The sequence below is a fragment of the Mesoplodon mirus genome (genome assembly GCF_964341445.2).
Source record: "Mesoplodon mirus genome assembly, chromosome: 12".
NCBI lineage: Eukaryota > Metazoa > Chordata > Mammalia > Artiodactyla > Ziphiidae > Mesoplodon > Mesoplodon mirus.
The window spans coordinates 30,733,288-30,752,092 of NC_138988.1; the positions used below are offsets into that span (position 1 = coordinate 30,733,288).

At 39.1% G+C, this 18,805-nt stretch overlaps 2 protein-coding genes across 13 annotated transcripts in view; both read left to right on the plus strand.

The window, feature by feature from the left end:
- Positions 1–18,805, plus strand: part of CFAP20DC (CFAP20 domain containing) — a 287,059-nt gene that overhangs the window by 147,691 nt on the left and 120,563 nt on the right. For 11 of the 12 annotated variants that reach the window (XM_082639696.1, XM_082639689.1, XM_082639694.1 and 8 more), the window contains one exon: positions 383–520. In XM_082639696.1, coding sequence (XP_082495822.1) covers positions 383–520 — 138 coding nt within the window. Of the gene's footprint in view, positions 1–382; positions 521–3,639; positions 8,814–18,805 lie in introns of those variants that run through there. The other variant, XM_082639692.1, reaches the window with a different exon arrangement.
- Positions 14,055–15,456, plus strand: LOC309814138 (heterogeneous nuclear ribonucleoproteins C1/C2-like). The gene is made up of 2 exons (XM_082639572.1): positions 14,055–14,566; positions 14,606–15,456. Exons 1-2 carry the CDS (start codon positions 14,250–14,252, stop codon positions 15,168–15,170), a joined length of 882 nt encoding a protein of 293 aa, XP_082495698.1. The 5' UTR covers positions 14,055–14,249; the 3' UTR covers positions 15,171–15,456.

An 18,805-nucleotide genomic window follows, 5' to 3' on the forward strand; every position in this document is an offset into this window, starting at 1 on the left:
CCCAGAAACCTTTCTTGGAGCATACCTAGCTAGTTCTTCTTTCGAGTACCACTCTAGTATTAAAAAACAAATATAAAATGTTTCCAGTCAATGCTCTCATTTATTGCAGAAGTCTCTGAACCTGTTCCATATGTTAAGTACTGTATCTCATTTAATCCTTTCTACAGTCCTAGAAAGTGAACATTAAAATTATCATGCTCGTTTTACAGATGAGAAAACCAAGCCTGTAAGGTTGAGTAACTCATCCAAAGTTATACTCTAAAATGTTTTAATTTAATTGGTTTCATTTATAAGATATGTCCATTTGGCAGAAATGGCTTACATTTGGGGAATGAATGGTAGTCTTTATTTCCAACTGGATATGGTGTTCCCTTTCCAACAGATGAACCTACAGACATCATTCCACGAAGCTGCCAACTAACGACAGATGTTCCACAAGTCACACAGCTGCTAAACATGACTAAACTCCGCCAAACTGAAATAAAATTTGGAGGTCATACTCTAAGTTCAGCAGAATCAGGTATGTACTCAAGTATCTAAATTATAAGCATGTTTATTTGTAAGACCAAAAAGGGTTTGGGGGGTGGGGGGTGGAACAGCCTTGTGACAATGCTTTATAGCTTGAGGTTAAATATTAAGTCACTTTAACATCAACTCAAGTCAGTGATAAGTCATTATTTTAAATTTCTCTTCTAGCAACTAAAATATCTTCTCAATTTTTACACAATAAGTCAAACATCCTGGGTTGTTCCTCTCTTTTTCCTATATGCTTCCACGCCCTGCCAGTTATACCTCCCAAACGTCTCCCAAATCTGATCCTATTGCTACTTCCATTGTTCAGGTCCCCACTGTCACTCACCTCACCCTCCCAGTTAATCCTCACATTGCTGTCAGATTTCTCTTTCTGATAATAGAAATAGAAATGTGATCATGTCACTCTTTGATTAAAGACTTTTAATGCCTTTCCTACTATCTTAAAGACAAAATGAAAAAACCCTTGGAAACTCACACAAAGCCAACCTCCTCTATTCCAAACTTACTCCACAGTTTCATCTCCAGACCCTTTCTCTCATTTCCCATGTGTTAATTTCTGACCACTCTCTGGGCTTTCATATGTTTGTATTTTGGGATTGCTGTTTTGTTGGCCTAAAATGGCTTTTTTGCCTTTCTGCCTGGAAAAAACTCCCAATTCATCTTTCTAGATCCAATTCAAATGCCACGTCTTCTGTTCTAACAAGCATTGTTCTCCTCTTTTGATGCCTTTTGTTTTTTCTTTCTTTTTTTTTTTTTGCAGTACTTTTTAATTAATATGTCTGCATTCCCCAATTAAGCGTGACTTCCTCCCAAATGGCACTGAACCTCGTTCTTCTATATCCCTGGCATCTAACACAGTGCTTGCCATATATTAGGCCAGGGGCTGCAAACTCATATTACCACAAAAGCCAGTCAGAAAACATAAATGAGTAGAGTGGGCTGGATGCCTGGATATTTGACCCAGAGAAATATTTTCTTATTCTATAGTGAGCCCTATTGGGAGTGGAGGGGATTGGTTAGGGGAGAGGCATGAGATAGTGCTTCAAAGAAGTTGTTCTCTAGTATTAAAACAGTAATATTAACAGCTATGCAAATGATACAATACACGGCAATTGACACTCAGCCTCTGTGAGAGAGCTGTAGGGAGTGGTAAGAACTACAGCAAAGTGGATTCTCCTTTTCCATCTAAAAGGGGCACCTGCAGTTCAGTTCTAGCCAAGTTTTGTCTTGCAAGAACGTAGGCCCAGGCTTGCCAGATCTTTCATTCTTTTCAAGAGGCCTCAGTATCCCAATGTTTACAATAGCTCTCCCAATTTTAAAGTATTGTCTAAACTCTGAAATTTTTTGAAAACACTCTGTGGGCCAAAGACAAAATATGTCAGGGCTGCCAGTTTTCTACCTTTATAAGAGACACCCATAGCTATTGACCAAATGAATGAATAGTACTTACAAATCAAGAAACCTGTTATTCAAGTGAGTGGTTCTCAACTTCCTATATGTTAGAATCACTTGGGACATTTAAAAAATAACTGATATAGAAAAGAAGGAGAGAAGATGGTGGAAGAATAAGACGTGGAGATCACCTTCCTCCCCACAAATACATCAGAAATACATCTACATGTGGAACAACTCCTACAGAACACCTACTGAACGCTGGTAGAAGACCTCAGACCTCCCAAAAGGCAAGAAACTCCTGACGTACCTGGGTAGGGCAAAAGAAAACAGAAAAAACAGAGACAAAACAATAGGGACGGGACCTGCACCAGTGGGAGGGAGCTGTGAAGGAGGAAAGGTTTCCACACACTAGGAAGCCCCTTCGGGGGCGGAGACTGCAGGTGGCGGAGGGGGGAAGCTTCGGAGCCGCAGAGGAGAGCGCAGCAATGGGGTGCGGAGGGCAAAGCAGAGAGATTCCAGCACAGAGGATCGGAGCTGACCAGCACTCACTAGCCCGAGAGGCTTGTCTGCTCATGCGCCGGGGCAGGTGGGGGCTGGGAGCTGAGGCTCCGGCTTCGGAGGTCGGATCCCAGGGAGAGGACGGGGGTTGGCTGCATGAACACAGCCTGAAGGGGGCTACTGTGCCACAGCTAGCCGGGAGGGAGAACGGGAAAAGGCCTGGAACTGCCGAAGAGGCAAGAGACTTTTTCTTGCCTCTTTATTTCCTGGTGCGTGGGGAAAGGGGATTAAGAGCGCCGCCTAAACAAGCTCCAGAGACGGGCGTGAGCCATGGCTATCAGCGTGGACCCCAGAGACGGGCATGAGACGCTAAAGCTGCTGCTGCAGCCACCAAGAAGCCTGTGTGCAAGCACAGGTCGCTATCCACACCTCCCCTCCCGGGAGCCTGTGCAGCCCGCCACTGCCAGGGTCCCGTGATCCAGCGACAACTTCCCCAGGAGAATGCACGGTGCGCATCAGGCTGGTGCAACGTCACGCCGGCCTCTGCCACAGAAGGCTTGCCCCAAACTCCATACCCCTCCCTCCCCCCAGCCTGGGTGAGCCAGAATCCCAGAAGCAGCTGCTCCTTTAACCCCATCCTATCTGAGCGAAGAACAGATGCCCTCAGGTGACCTACATGCAAAAGCGGGTCCAAATCCAAAGCAGAACCCCGGGAGCTGTGCAAATAAAGAAGAGAAAGGAAATCCCTCCCAGCAGCCTCAGGAGCAGCAGATTAAATCTCCATAATCAACTTGATGTACCCTGCATCTGTGGAATACCTGAATACACACGAATCATCCCAAATTGAGGAGGTGGACTTTGAGAGCAATGATATATATATATTTTTTTCCCTTTTTCTCTTTTTGTGATTGTGTATGTGTATGCTTCTGTGTGTGACTTTGTCTGTATAGCTTTGCTTTTACCATTTGTCCTAGGGTTATGTCTGTCTGGACTTATTTTTCTTTTTCTTTTCTTTTACTATCGTTTTTAGCACTTATTATCATTGGTGGATTTGTTTTTTGGTTTGGTTGCTCTCTTCTTTCTTTTTTTTACTGCTTTTTAAAAAATTTTATAATAATTACTTTTTATTTTTTAATTTAATAACGTTATTTTTTTATTTTATTTTATCTTCCTCTTTCTTTCTTTCTTTTTTTTTCTCCCTTTTATTCTAAGCCGTGTGGATGACAGGCTCTTGGTTCTCCAGCTGTGCCTCTGACGTGGGAGACCCAAGTTCAGGGCATTGTTCCACAAGAGACCTCCCAGCTCCACGTAATATCAAACGACGAAAATCTCCCAGAGATCTCCGTCTCAACGCCAAGACCCAGCTCCACTCAATGACCAGCAAGCTCCAGTGCTGCACACCCTATGCCAAGCAACTAGCAAGACAGTAACACAACCCCACCCATTGGCAGAGAGGCTGCCTAAAATCATAATAAGGCCACAGACACCCCAAAACACACCACCAGACGTGGACCTGCCCACTAGAAAGACAAAATCCAGCCTCATTCACCAGAACACAGGCACTGGTCCCCTCCACCAGGAAGCCTACACAACCCACTGAACCAACCTTACCACGGGGGCAGACACCAAAAATAACGGGAACTACGAACCTGCAGGCTGCGAAAAGGAGACCCCAAACACCGTAAGTTAAGCAAAATGAGAAGACAGAGAAACACACAGCAGGTGAAGGAGCGAGGTAAAAGCCCACCAGACCTAACAAATAAAGAGGAAATAGGCAGTCTACATGAAAAAGAATTCAGAGTAATGATACTAAAGATGATCCAAAATCTTGGAAATAGAATGGAGAAAATAAAAGAAATGTTTAACAAGGACCTAGAAGAACTAAAGAGCAAACAAACAGTGATGAACAACACAATAAATGAAATTTAAAATTATCTAGAAGGGATCAATAGCAGAATAACTGGGGCAGAAGAACGGATAAGTGACCTAGAAGATAAAATAGTGGAAATAAGTACTGCAGAGAAGAATAAAGAAAAAAAAAATGAAAAGAATTGAGGACAGTCTCAGAGACCTCTGGGACAACATTAAACACACCAACATTCGAATTATAGGGGTGACAGAAGAAGAGAAAAAGAAAGGGACTGAGAAAATATTTCAAGAGATTATAGTTGAAAACTTCCATAATATGGGAAAACAAATAGTTAATCAAGTCCAGGAAGCACAGAGAGTCCCATACAGGATAAATCCAAGGGGAAACATGCCAAGACACATAATAAACTATCAAAAATTAAATACAAAGAAAAAATATTAAAAGCAGCAAGGGAAAAACAACAAATAACATAAAAGGGAATCCCTATAAGGTTAAGAGCTGATCTTACAGCAGGAACTCTCCAAGCCAGAAGGGAGTGGCAGGACATATTTAAAGTGATAAAGGGGAAAAACCTACAACCAAGATTACTCTACCCAGCAAGGATCTCATTCAGATTTGGTGGAGAAATTAAAACCTTTACAGACAAGCAAAAGCTAAGAGAATTCAGCACCAGCAAACCAGCTTTACAACAAATGCTAAAGGAAGGAAACACGAAAGAAGGAAAAGACCTACAATAAAAAACCCAAAACAATTAAGAAAATGGTAATAGGAACATACATATCGATAACTACCTTAAATGGTCCAACCAAAAGACATAGACTGGTTGAATGGAAACAAAACAAGACCCGTATATATGCTGTCTACAAAGGAACCACTTCAGACCTTGGGACACATACAGACTGAAGGTGAGAGGATGGAAAAAGATATTCCATGCAAATGGAAATCAAAGAAAGCTGGAGTAGCAATTCTCATACCAGACAAAATCGACTTTAAAACAAAGATTATTACAAGATACAAAGAAGGGCACTAGATAATGATCAAGGGATCAATCCAAGAAGAAGATATAACAATTGTAAATATTTATGCACCCAACATAGGAGCACCTCAATACATAAGGCAAATGCTAAACAGCCGTAAAAGGGGAAATCAACAGTAACACAATCATAGTAGGGGACTTTAACACCGCACTTTCACCAATGGACAGATCATGCAAAATGAAAATAAATAAGGAAACACAAGCTTTAAATGATACATTAAACAAGATGGACTTAATTGATATTTATAGGACATTCCATCCAAAAACAACAGAATACACATTCTTCTCAAGTGCTCATGGAACATTCCCCAGGATAGATCTTATCTTGGGTCACAAATCAAGCCTTGGTAAATTTAAGAAAATTGAAATCGTATCAGGTATCTCCTCTGACCACTATGCTATGAGACTAGATATCAGTTACAGGAAAAAGACTGTAAAAAAATACAAACACACAGGGGCTTCCCTGGTGGCGCAGTGGTTGAGAGTCCGCCTGCCGATGCAGGGGACACGGGTTCGTGCCCCGGTCCAGGAAGATCCCACATGCTGCGGAGCGGCTGGGCCCGTGAGCCATGGCCGCTGAGCCTGCGCGTCCAGAGCCTGTGCTCCGCAACGGGAGAGGCCTCAACAGTGAGAGGCCCGCGTACCGCAAAAAAAAAAAAAAATACAAACACATGGAGGCTAAACAATACACTACTTAATAACCATGAGATCACTGAGGAAATCAGAAAATACCTAGAAACAAATGACAATGAAAACACAACAACCCAAAACCTATGGGATACAGAAAAACAGTTCTAAGAGGGAAGTTTATAGCAATACAATCCTACCTTAAGAAACATCTCAAATAAACAACATAACCTTACATCTAAAACAATTAGAGAAAGAAGAACAAAAAACCCCCAAAGTTAGCAGAAGGAAAGAAATCATAAAGATCAGATCCAATTAAATGAAAAAGAAATGAAGGAAATGATAGCAAAGATCAATAAAACTAAAAGCTGGTTCTTTGAGAAGATAAACAAAATTCATAAACCATTAGCCAGACTCATCAAGAAGAAAAGGGAGAAGACTCAAATCAATAGAATTAGAAATGAAAAAGGAGAAGTAACAACTGACACTAGAGATATACAAAGGATCATGAGAGATTACTAGAAGCAACTATATGCCAATAAAATGGACAACCTGGAAGAAATGGACAAATTCTTAGAAATGCATAACCTTCCAAGACTGAACCAGGAAGAATCAGAAAATATGAACAGATCAATCACAAGCACTGAAATTGAAACTATGATTAAAAATTTTACAACAAACAAAAGCCCAGGACCAGATGGCTTCACAGGCGAATTCTATCATTTACAAAAGAGCTAACACCTATCCTTCTCAAACTCTTCTGAAATATAGCAGAGGGAGGAGCACTCCCAAACTCATTCTACGAGGCCACCATCACCCTTATACCGAAACCAGTCAAAGATGTGAGAAAGAAAGAAAACTACAGGGCAGTATCACTGATGAACATAGATGCAAAAATCTTCAACAAAATACTCACAAACAGAATCCAACAGCACATTAAAAGGATCATACACCATGATCAAGTGGGGTTTATCCCAGGAATGCAAGGATTCTTCAATATACGTAAATGAATCAATGTGATACACCATATTGAAAAATTGAAGGAGAAAAACCATATGATCATCTCAATAGATGCAGAAAAAGCTTTTGACAAAATTCAACACCAATTTATGATGAAAACCCTCTAGAAAGTAGGCATAGAGGGAACTTACCTCAACCTAATAAAGGCCATATATGACAAACCCACAGCCAACATCTCATCCTCAATGGAGAAAAACTGAAACCATTTCCACTAAGATCAGGAATAAGACAAGGTTGCCCACTCTCACCACTATTATTCAAAATAGTTTTGGAATTTTTAGCCAGGGTAATCAGAGAAGAAAAAGAAATAAAAGGAATCCAAATCAGAAAAGAAGAAGTAAAGCTGTCACTGTTTGCAGATGACTTGATGCTATACATAGAGAATCCTAAAGATGCTACCAGAAAACTTCTAGAACTAATCAATGAATTTGGTAAAGTAGCAGGATACAAAATTAATGCACAGAAATCTCTTGCATTCCTATACACTAATGATGAAAAATCTGAAAGTGAAATTAAGAAAACACTCCCTTTTACCTTTGCAACCAAAAGAATAAAATATCTAGGAATAAACCTACCTAAGGAGACAAAAGACCTGTATGCAGGAAGTTATAAGACACTGATGAAAGAAATTAAAGATGATACAAATAGATGGAGAGATATACCATGTTCTTGGATTGGAAGAATCAACATTGTGAAAATGACTGTATTACCCAAAGCAATCTACAGATTCAATGCAATCCCTATCAAACTACCACTGGCATTTTTCACAGAAATAGAACAAAAAATCTCACAATTTATATGGAAACACAAAAGACCCCAAATAGCCAAAGCAATCTTGAGAAAGGAAAACAGAGCTAAAGGAATCAGGCTCTATGATGTCAGACTATACTACAAAGCTACAGTAATCAAGACGGTATGATACTCGCACAAAAACAGAAATATAGATCAATGGAACAGGATAGAAAGCCCAGAGATAAACCCACGCGCATATGGTCACCTTTTCTTTGATAAAGGAGACAAGAATACACAGTGGAGAAAAGAGAGCCTCTTCAATAAATGGTGCTAAGAAAACTGGACAGCTACATGTGAAAGAATGAAATTAGAACACTCCCTAACACCGTATACAAAAATAAACTCAAAATGGATTAAAGAGCTAAATATAAGGCCAGACACTATTAAACTCTTAGAGGAAAACAGAGGCAGAACACTCTATGACATAAATCACAGCAAGATCCTTTCTGACCCACCTCCCAGAGAAATGGAAGTAAAAACAAAAATCAATAAATGGGACCTAATGAAACTTCAAAGCTTTTCACAGGAAAGGAAACCATAAACAAGACCAAAAGACAAACTTCAGAATGGGAGAAAATATTTGCAAATTAAGCAACTGACAAAGGATTAATCTCCAGAATTTACAAGCAGCTTATACAGCTCAATATCAAAAAAACAAACAACCCAATCCAAAAATGGGCAGAAGGCCTAAATAGATGTTTCTCCAAAGAAGATATACAGATTTCTAACATACACATGAAAAAATGCTCAACATCATTAATCATTAGAGAAATACAAATCAAAACTACAATGAGATATCATCTCAGACCGGTCAGAATGGCCATCATCAAAAAATATACAAACAGGGCTTCCCTGGTGGTGCAGTGGTTGAGAGTCCGCCTGCCAGTGCAGGGGATGCGGGTTCATGCCCCGGTCTGGGAAGATCCCACATGCTGCGGAGCGGCTGGGCCCGTGAGCCATGGCCGCTGAGCCTGCGCATCCAGAGCCTGTGCTCCGCAACGGGAGAGGCCACAACAGTGAGAGGCCCGCGTACCGCAAAAACACACACACACACACACACACACACACACACATATATACACACAAACAATAAATGCTGGAGAAAAGGGAAACCTCTCGCACAGTTGGTGGGTATGTAAATTGATACAGCCACTATGGAGAACAGTATGGAGGTTCCTTAAAAAACTAAAAATAGAAGTACCTTACAACCCAGCAATCCCACTACTGAGCATATACCCTGAGAAAACCATAATTCAAAAAGTCATGTACCAGATGTTCATTGCAGCTCTATTTACAATAGCCAGGACATGGAAGCAACCTAAGTGTCTATCAACAGATGAATGGATAAAGAAGATGTGGCACATATATACAATGGAATATTACTGAGCCATAAAAGAAACGAAATTGAGTTATTTGTAGTGAGGTGGATGGAACTAGAGTCTGTCATACGGAGTGAAGTAAGTCAGAAAGAGAAAAACAAATACCATATGCTAACACATATATATGGAATCTAAGAGAAAAAAAATGGTCATGAAGAACCTAGGGGCAGGACGGGAATAAAGACGCAGACCTACTAGAGAACGGACTTGAGGATATGGGGAGGCGGAAGGGTAAGCTGGGACAAAGTGAGAAAGTGGCATGGACATACATACTCTACCTAATGTAAAATAGATAGCTGGTGGGAAGCAGCCTCATAGCACAGGGAGATCAGCTCGGTGTTTTGTGACCACCTAGAGGGGTGGGATAGGGAGGATGGGAGGGAGGGAGATACAAGAGGGAAGAGATATGGGGATATATGTATATGTATAGCTGATTCACTTTGTTATAAAGCAGAAACTAACACACCATTGTAAAGCAATTATACTCCAATAAAGATGTTAAAAAAAATAAAAAATAAAATAAAAATAACTGTATGAAAAACATCTTTTTTCCTAATGTCTATGCTTCACCCCCCAGAGATTCTGATTTAATTGTCCTAGGCTGGATTTTTTGTTAACTTCTCCAGCAATTCTGACATGCAGCCAGGGTTGAGAACCCTGAATGAGAGACTATATCACTTATCCCCACAAAGGTTTTGTGGGTCAGATGACACTCATACACACTCAAGTAATTCAGAGGACGGTCAAATAGGACAGTTATGGAGGAAGAAGTAGATCTTGAAGCTATTTAATGAATACTCATGTAAGTATTTATAATAAATAAAGATTTATGGAAGTGTAAGATGGTGCAGAAGACTGAGCAAAGACAAGGAGACAGCAAAATGCACGGATGAGTTTCCTGAGGGATCAATAACAGGAATGGCCTCTGAGCAGGAGGGCTGTGTTGAAAGACTATGAGAAGAGTGTGCCTTATATTCCTAAAATAGACAAATGATAACTTCTTTATTAGGAAGTTGAACTTGACATCAGGCTTCAAGATGAATTTTTAAGTCAAGTGAGACTAGAGATTAAGGATTACAACTAAGATGTCTTTGCAGCCATCTAGGCATAAATTGACTAGTGGCTGTGGAAATGGAAAGTGATGACCCTGAGAAAAACCACAGTGGGGAAACTGGCAGGGCTTATTGGTTCTCAGATAACAGATGGGGAAGAGAGAGTGGTCAAAGTTTGGGAAAGGTCAAAGTAGAAAGAGGAGGAAGGAGATAACCATGATGAGATGAATGAGTGACAAAAACAGACTCACTTTTACTCTCGATGTTTATCCAGTATTCATTTATTCTTGGTGTATTTTCTATATGTAAATCCTCATCAGCATCATTTGTCCTAAATTGTATATTCCTAGAGAATTGGGACCATTTTATAACTTTTACAGTATAAACCCTGGAAGAGGATTTTGTGTAAATAGGCACTACATTTTTAAACCCTGTATTATGAAATTTCCAGACTTAAAGAAAAGTAGAGAGAATACATAATGAACCCCCCCATATTCCCATCACCTTCCACAATTGCCAATTTTAGGCAAGAATTTGTGATAACCATGAGGACACAGGTAGTGAGAATTTGTATATTTAGAATATATACAATCTATGTTCTTTACAGAACCTTTGGAAAATACCTGTATATAAAAGGATGAAAAAGTTCGCACTACCCAGACAGCCACTGTAAATACCTCAGGTCACAGTTCAATCTTAATGGAAGATTCTCCACAAAGTACAATGAGTAAGAGTGTTTTCAATAACCAAACACTCTGTATCTAATAGGCTGTGATAGTTTTCCATAACAGAAATGACTGAAGAGCCTATCAGGTAACTCTTTACAGTTGTAAATGCTCTTTTTTTCCTCTGTCTCTCTAGCTTAATGTTTTAAGAATTGTGTCTTTAAATGAAACTACAAGTCCATATCCAAATATTTTAAATGTCTTTCTTTTTAAAGTTCAAGGACACTTATAATGCTAGAGAGTAAAGAGAAATTTGAATAAATATTAAATGCATCATTAACTCAGTATTATAATTAAACAAACTTTTTCATAGGCTGTGTTTTATCCCACCTTGTAGAAGAGGATATTAGTGTATATTTTGCAAATTCCATAAATGGGCTTTCAGCATAAGGATAGTCAACTTGAGTCATATATACAGAAAATTAATAATTGCCATCAAAAAACATATTTCTTCTGTCCTGTGAATCTCAATTATACTTATATTCATTTATAACCCTAGGGTTTATGACTGTTCCTCTGAAGTAAATCTCATTGCACATGTACGGCAGCTAAGATTACATAAACATACATCAAACTCTGTAGTTCTCTTTCTACAAATACTGTTTTTTGTTGTTGTTGTTTTTGGGGTTTTTTTGGCTGCTTTTGGTCTTCGTTGCTGCGTGTGGGCTTTCTCCAGTTGCGGCAAGCAGGGGCTACTCTTAATTGCAGTGTGCGGGCTTCTCATTGCGGTGGCGTCTCTTGTTGTGGAGCACAGGCTCTAGGCACACGGGCTTCAGTAGTTGTGGCACACGAGCTCAGTAGTTGTGGCTCGTAGGCTCTAGAGCACAGGCTCAGTAGTTGTGGCGCACAGGCTTAGTTGCTCTGCGGCATGTGGGATCTTCCCATACCAGGGCTCGAACCCATGTCCCCTGCATTGGCAGGCAGATTCTTAACCACTGCACCACCAGGGAAGTCCCTCTACAAATACTTTTCAATTGCTAATTTTGACATTTGTAGGCTTTGAACCTTACTATAAGTGATTATAAAAAAAATTACTGGGGGCCTCCCTGGTGGCGCAGTGGTTGAGAGTCCGCCTGCCGATGCAGGGGATACGGGTTCGTGCCCCGGTCTGGGAGGATCCCATATGCCGCGGAGCGGCTGGGCCCGTGAGCCATGGCCGCTGGGCCTGCGCATCCGGAGCCTGTGCTCCGCAACGGGAGAGGCCACGACAGTGAGAGGCCCGCATACCGCAAAAAGAAAAAAAAAAAAAAAAATTACTGTTGTCTGTGAGAGATTTTATGTGAAAGGTGTAGCTAATAATGCCCAAGGACAGACTTTTTAATCATGGAAAAGCCAGGAGGTATTTCTTCATTTGAACTATTTGTTTTTGTGTCTTTCTAAAATATGGACTCCCCGTGGTGAGATTTGAATTGCATGAAAAGTGACTGTGTGTGCTTGTAACTGACTTACAGTACTCATGTAAATTGTGATATTTTATTATAAATGCACGAATTAAGAGATCCCAATGATGCTGCTACAGAGGGAAGTAGCTGCTTCCTGTGGATGCTTTCTGGCGTGTTCACCCAAGCTAAAAAGGAAACCTTGAAACTTCTGTTTTAGAGTGCATTTTTTTGAATACTGTATAACTTGATCAAGAGCATTTAATGAAATTAATAAAATAATTGTGTTTCCAAAAAGTCAATGTTACCACACATTTGCACTGCTCACTTTGTCAATTCCCAGTGCATGTCAGTTAATGACTGTTAGTCTGCAGAGGGCTGTAGGCTCTGATGATCTTATTTTCATTAATGGGACCCCACTTTAACTGAACTAGTGAATCAGATCTGGTTATTGAAGTTGAGCATGCAGCTACTAATGACAAGTTGCAGTGGTCTCCTAAGCACAAATCAAAACTAGTAGTTTGCTTCATTGTTGCTTTTGTTATGATCATCCATTTATAATGCTTGGAGTCAGTCTATTTATCTCTTGTAAAAATTAAAAAAAAAAAAGATACACACACACACACACAGCACACACAGACGTGAAACCACCACAATCAGGAGAGTGAGCATATTCATCATTCCCAAAGGTTTCCTCATAATCTTCATAATCCCTTCCTTCCAACCCCATCCTCACTGATCTGCTATCTCTCATTATAGATTAGTTTGCATTTTCTAGAATTTTATAAATGAGATATAATATATATACTCTTTTGTCTGGCTTCTTTCACTCAGCATAATTTTTTTTTTTTTTTTTTTTTGTATTACGTGGGCTTCTCACTGCTGTGGCCTCTCCCGTTGCGGAGCACAGGCTCCGGATGTGCAGGCCCAGCAGCCATGGCTCATGGGCCCAGCCGCTCCGCGGCATGTGGGATCCTCCCGGACCGGGGCACGAACCCGCGTCCCCTGCATCGGCAGGCAGACTCTCAACCACTGCGCCACCAGGGAAGCCCCAGCATAATTATTTTAAAATTCATTTTGAGATAGGCACATGTGGTTTGTAGAAATAATTCATTCCTTTTTATTGCAGAATAGTGCTCCATGGGTGGAAGTGCCATGTTTTGTTTACCCATTTACTTGTTGATGGATAAATAATACTGCTGTGAACAGTTGTGTAGAAGTCTTTGAATGGGCATAAGCTTTCATTTGCCTTGGGTAAATGCCTAGGAGAGGGATGGTTGGATCATATGGTAGCTTTTTAAGAAATGACAAATTATTTTGCAAAATAGTAGTAACGTTTTATATTCAAAGCAGCGGGTATTATTTCCAATACCAATGAGTGGTATCTCATTGTGGTTTTTGATTTGTATTTCCTTGATAATTACTAATGATGAGCATCTTTATGTTCTTATTTGCCATCCCTGAATCTTCTTTGATGAAGCATCTGTTCAACTCTATTGTCCATTTTTAAACTGGATTCCTTATTTTCATATTATTGAGTTTTGAGAGTTCATTCTATATTCTGGATATAGATCCTTTTTCAGATATATGAATTGCGAATATTTTTTCCAGTCTGTTGCTTACATTTTATTCTCATAACAATATCCTTTGAAGAAAAGTTTTTAACTTGATCAAGTCCAGTTTATCAAATTTGCTTCTGTGGATTGTGCTTTTGGTGACATATTTAAGAAATTTTTGGAGACGCGGGGGCCATTTTGTGAAGAGGCGAAGGCTGAGCGGTTGCGGCTGTGTTGCGGACCTCGAGCAGCAGTCGGCTTCTTCGCGTAGAACTCGGGAGTAGGAGATTCAGAATCGAATCTCTTCTCCCTTCCCCCTCCTGTGAGATTTTTTTGATCTTCAGCTACATTTTTCAGCTTTGTGAGGCACCTTACCATCAAAGACAATGGCCAGCAATGTTACCAACAAGACGGATCCTCGCTCCATGAACTCCCGTGTATTCATTGGGAATCTCAATACTCTTGTGGTCAAGAAATCTGATGTGGAGGCAATCTTCTCGAAATATGGCAAAATCGTGGGTTGCTCTGTTCATAAGGGTTTTGCCTTCGTTCAGTATGTTAATGAGAGAAATGCCCGGGCTGCTGTGGCAGGAGAGGATGGCAGAATGATTGCTGGCCAGGTTTTAGATATTAATCTGGCCGCAGAGCCAAAAGTGAACCGAGGAAAAGCAGGTGTGAAACGATCTGCAGCGGAGATGTACGGGTCAGTACCAGAACACCCTTCTCCGTCCCCTCTACTCAGCTCCTCTTTTGACTTGGACTATGACTTTCAACGGGATTATTATGACAGGATGTACAGTTACCCAGCACGTGTTCCTCCTCCTCCTCCTATTGCTCGGGCTGTAGTGCCCTCAAAACGCCAGCGTGTATCAGGAAACACCTCACGAAGGGGCAAAAGTGGCTTCAATTCTAAGAGTGGACAGCGGGGATCTTCTAAGTCTGGAAAGTTGAAAGGAGATGACCTTCAGGCCATTAAGAAGGAGTTGACTCAGATAAAACAAAAAGTGGATTCTCTACTGGAAAACCTGGAAAAAATCGAAAAGGAACAGAGCAAACAAGGAGTAGAGATGAAGAATGATAAGTCAGAAGAGGAGCAGAGCAGCAGCTCCCTGAAGAAAGAGGAGACTAATGTGAAGATGGAGTCTGAGGGGGGTGCAGATGACTCTGCTGAGGAGGGGGACCTACTGGATGATGATGATAATGAAGATCGGGGGGATGACCAGCTGGAGTTGATCAAGGATGATGAAAAAGAGGCTGAGGAAGGAGAGGATGACAGAGACAGCGCCAATGGCGAGGATGACTCTTAAGCACATAGTGGGGTTTAGAAATCTTGTCCCATTATTTCTTTACCTAGGCGCTTGTCTAAGATCAAAATTTTCACCAGATCCTCTCCCCTAGTATCTTCAGCACATGCTCACTGTTGTCCCCATCCTTGTCCTTCCCATGTTCATTAATTCACATTGCCCTGCGCCTAGTCCCGTTTTCACTTCCTTTGATGCTCCTAGTAGTTCTGTTAAGTCTTACCCTGTAATTTTTGCTTTTAATTTTGATACCTCTTTATGACTTAACAATAAAAAGGATGTATGGTTTTTATCAACTGTCTCCAAAATAATCTCTTGTTATGCAGGGAGTACAGTTCTTTCCATTCATACATGAGTTCAGTGGTTGCTTCCCTAACTACAAAGGCAGTCTCATTAGTTGAGTAGCACCTAAGAGCAGCTTTGAATTAGAGGTATGCGTGTTATACCCCACATAAGAGTGCTGTGTGGGGCTGTTCAACACAAATGTAACAATGTATTTTTGTGAATGAGAGTTGGCATGTCAAATGGATTCTCTAGAAAAATAATTAGTGTAATAGTCTTTAAGATTTGTTTTCTAAAGTTGATACTGTGGGTTATTTTTGTGAATAGCCTGATGTTTGGGACCTTTTTTTCTCAAAATAAACAAGTCCTTATTAAACCAGGAATTTGGAGAAAAAATAAAAAAAAAAAAAAAAAAAGAAATTTTTGCCTAATCCAAGGTTATGAAGATTTTGTCTTACGCCTCCATGTAAAAAAAATTTACAGTTTTAGGTTTTACATTTAGGTATATGATCCACTGAATTAATTTTTGTATATAGTATAAGATATAAATCCACATTTTTGGTTTGGGGGCCTTTTTTTTTTTTTTAATTTGGATATCTAGTTGTTGTAGCCTTTGCTAAACAGTGTCCTTTTCTCCACAGCATTTCCTTTGCACCTTTGTCAAAAATCAGTTGTCAATATACTTGTGGTTATATTTCTGGTCTCTTTATTCAGACTCTTTATTCTGTCTCATTTATCTATTTGCTTTTATGCCAATATCATGATTTTTATTACTATATGTTTATAAGTCTGGCATTCAGCTAGCGTGAGCCTTCCAGTTTTGTCCTTCTTTTTCAAAAATTATTTTAGGTATTATGGACTCTGTGCATTTTAGTATGAATATTAGAATCAATATATGAATTTCTGCCAACAAGCCCTGTTGGGAATTTGATTGGGATTGTGCTGCATTTATAGATCACAATTTGAGGAGAATTGACATCTGAACAATATTGATTCTTCCAACTTCAGTTTTCTTTTATTTCTCTCAGCAATATTTTACAGTTTCAGGGTACAGTTCTTTTATAACTTTCTTCAGATTTATCCCTAAGTATTTTATATCTTTTGTTACTACTGATAAGTGGTAAGTTTTAAAATTTCTATTTCCAGTTGTTTGTTGCTAGTGTGTAAAATACATTGAAATTTTGTAAATTGATCTAGTATCCTGCAACTTTGCAAAACTTATTTACTACTAGTAACTTTTTGTAGATTCCAGTAGACTTCCTACATAGATGATTATGTTGTGTGTGAACAAAGACAGTTTTACATTACCAATCTGAATGTCTCATTTCTTTTCCTTGCCTGATTGCACTGACTAAGACCTCCAGTACAAAGTTTAATAGAAGTGGCAAGAAAGGATAGCCCTGTCTTATTCCTGATCTTAGTGGAAAGGTATTCAGTCTTTCATGATTAAGTATGATGTTAGCTATTGAAATTTTATAGATGTCCTTAATCATGGTGAGCAAGTCCCTTTCATCACTAGTTTGCTGACAGTTTTTATTAGGAATGGATGTTGGATTTTGTCAAATGCATCTTCTGTATTTATGAGAGCATCTTGTTTTTTTTTTTTTAGTCTGTTAATTCGGTGAATCACATTGATTGATTTTTTAATGTTAAACCAACCTTGCATTTCTGGGGAAAACCCTGCTTGGTCCTGACGCAAATATCCTTTTAGTCTATTGTTTGATTCAGTTTGTGTTCATAAGGGATTATTGGACTATAGTTCTCTTTTTTTATAATGGCTTTGTCTGCTTTTGGTATCAGGGTGAAGCTGGCCTCATAGAATGAATTGAGAAATATTTCCTTCCCCTTTCCCTCACTCCTTAAAACTTTTTGAAAGAATTTGTGTTAAATTGGTATTATGTCTTTCTTAAATGTTTTGTGGAATTTATCAGCGTGAGAAAGTTTTTATAACCTGTAAATTCAATTTCTTTAATAGATAAAGAGTTTTTCAGGTTAACTATTTCTCTTTGCGTAAGCTTTGGTAATTTGTGTCCTACAGGGAGTTTGTCCAGTTCATCTAAGTAGTTGGATGTATTGGCATAACATTGTTCATAATGTTGCCTTATTATCTGGAGAATCTATAGTGATACCACTACTATTCCTGATGTTAGAAATATGTATCTTTGCTCTATTTTCCCTGGTCAGTCTAACTAGAGGTTTATCATTCTTACTGATCTTCCCAAAGAACAGCTTTTGGTTTCATTGATTCTTTCTACTGTTTTTCTATATTGTTTTATTTATTTTCACATTGATCTTTATTATTCCTTTCTTCAGTTGTTTTGGGTTTCATTTGCTCTCCTCTTTCTATCCTTAAGGTGGGAATCAAGGTCAATGATTTCAAACTTTTCTTTTTCTAATATAGCCATTTAGTGCTAGAAATCTCCCCATAAGTGCTGCTTTAGCAACATCCCACAAATTTTGGTATTGTATTTTTATTTCATTCTGTTCTAAATATCTTCTAATTCCATTTTTCATTTTTTCTTTGATCCATGGGTTACTTAGGAGTTAAGTGTGTTACTTAGTTCCCAAACATTTGAGATCTTTCTGTTATTGATTTATAATTTAATTCCAGTGTGACTTGAGAAAATAATTTATATGAAGTGATTTGTTTTAAATTTGTTGAGATTTGTCCTGAATAGAGTCTATCTCAGTAAATGTGCCATATGCTCTTGGTAAGAATGTAAATTTTGCTGTTGTTAGGAGTATTCAATAAATGTCATTTGGATTAAGTTACTTAAAAAAAAAAACTAGAAATTTCCTTAAAAATTAGGAGGTAGTTTTCCCAAGTGCCCTCCTTTCCACAGCACAGCAGTCTTACTGGATTTTTACTTCTTTTTAAATAAGGAGAAACTGACATCAATATCTCCTAACTCAATCGCAAACCGATAAAGGATCTAGCAAAACCATGAGATAGTAATCTAACCATAGTTGGCATTGGTGAGATCTTTATTAGAATTTCTTCTTTAGGTTGTACGTTATGAAAGCAAATTTCAAATCAAGAAACAAAATCTACTGTGAAGTAGAACCTTAAAAAAAGAGAGAGAGAGAGAGATTCTGACTTCAGGAAAAAACAAGACACTCTAATTTCTTCTTTCTAAACTCAGATTTTTGGTAATCCTTGTCTTAGGATTGTTGGTTAAAGAAATGCCACAATTAAAAAATGGGCCGAAGACCTGAATAGATATTTTTCTTAAAAAAAAAAAAAAGTTTGTAATTAAAGTACTTTGCATAGGATGTGCACTCTCAAATTAGCCGCAGTTTCCCCCACGTTCTACATGTGCCTGCTTGTCACTTATATGTTACCTGCCTGGCATTCAAGC

Bases quoted from the DNA above. Each gene is read 5' to 3' on its own strand.
- LOC309814138 (XM_082639572.1), top strand. From the start codon at position 14,250: ATGGCCAGCAATGTTACCAACAAGACGGATCCTCGCTCCATGAACTCC. The intron at 14,567-14,605 runs GTCAGTACCAGA...CCCTCTACTCAG, and splicing joins TCTGCAGCGGAGATGTACGG to CTCCTCTTTTGACTTGGACT.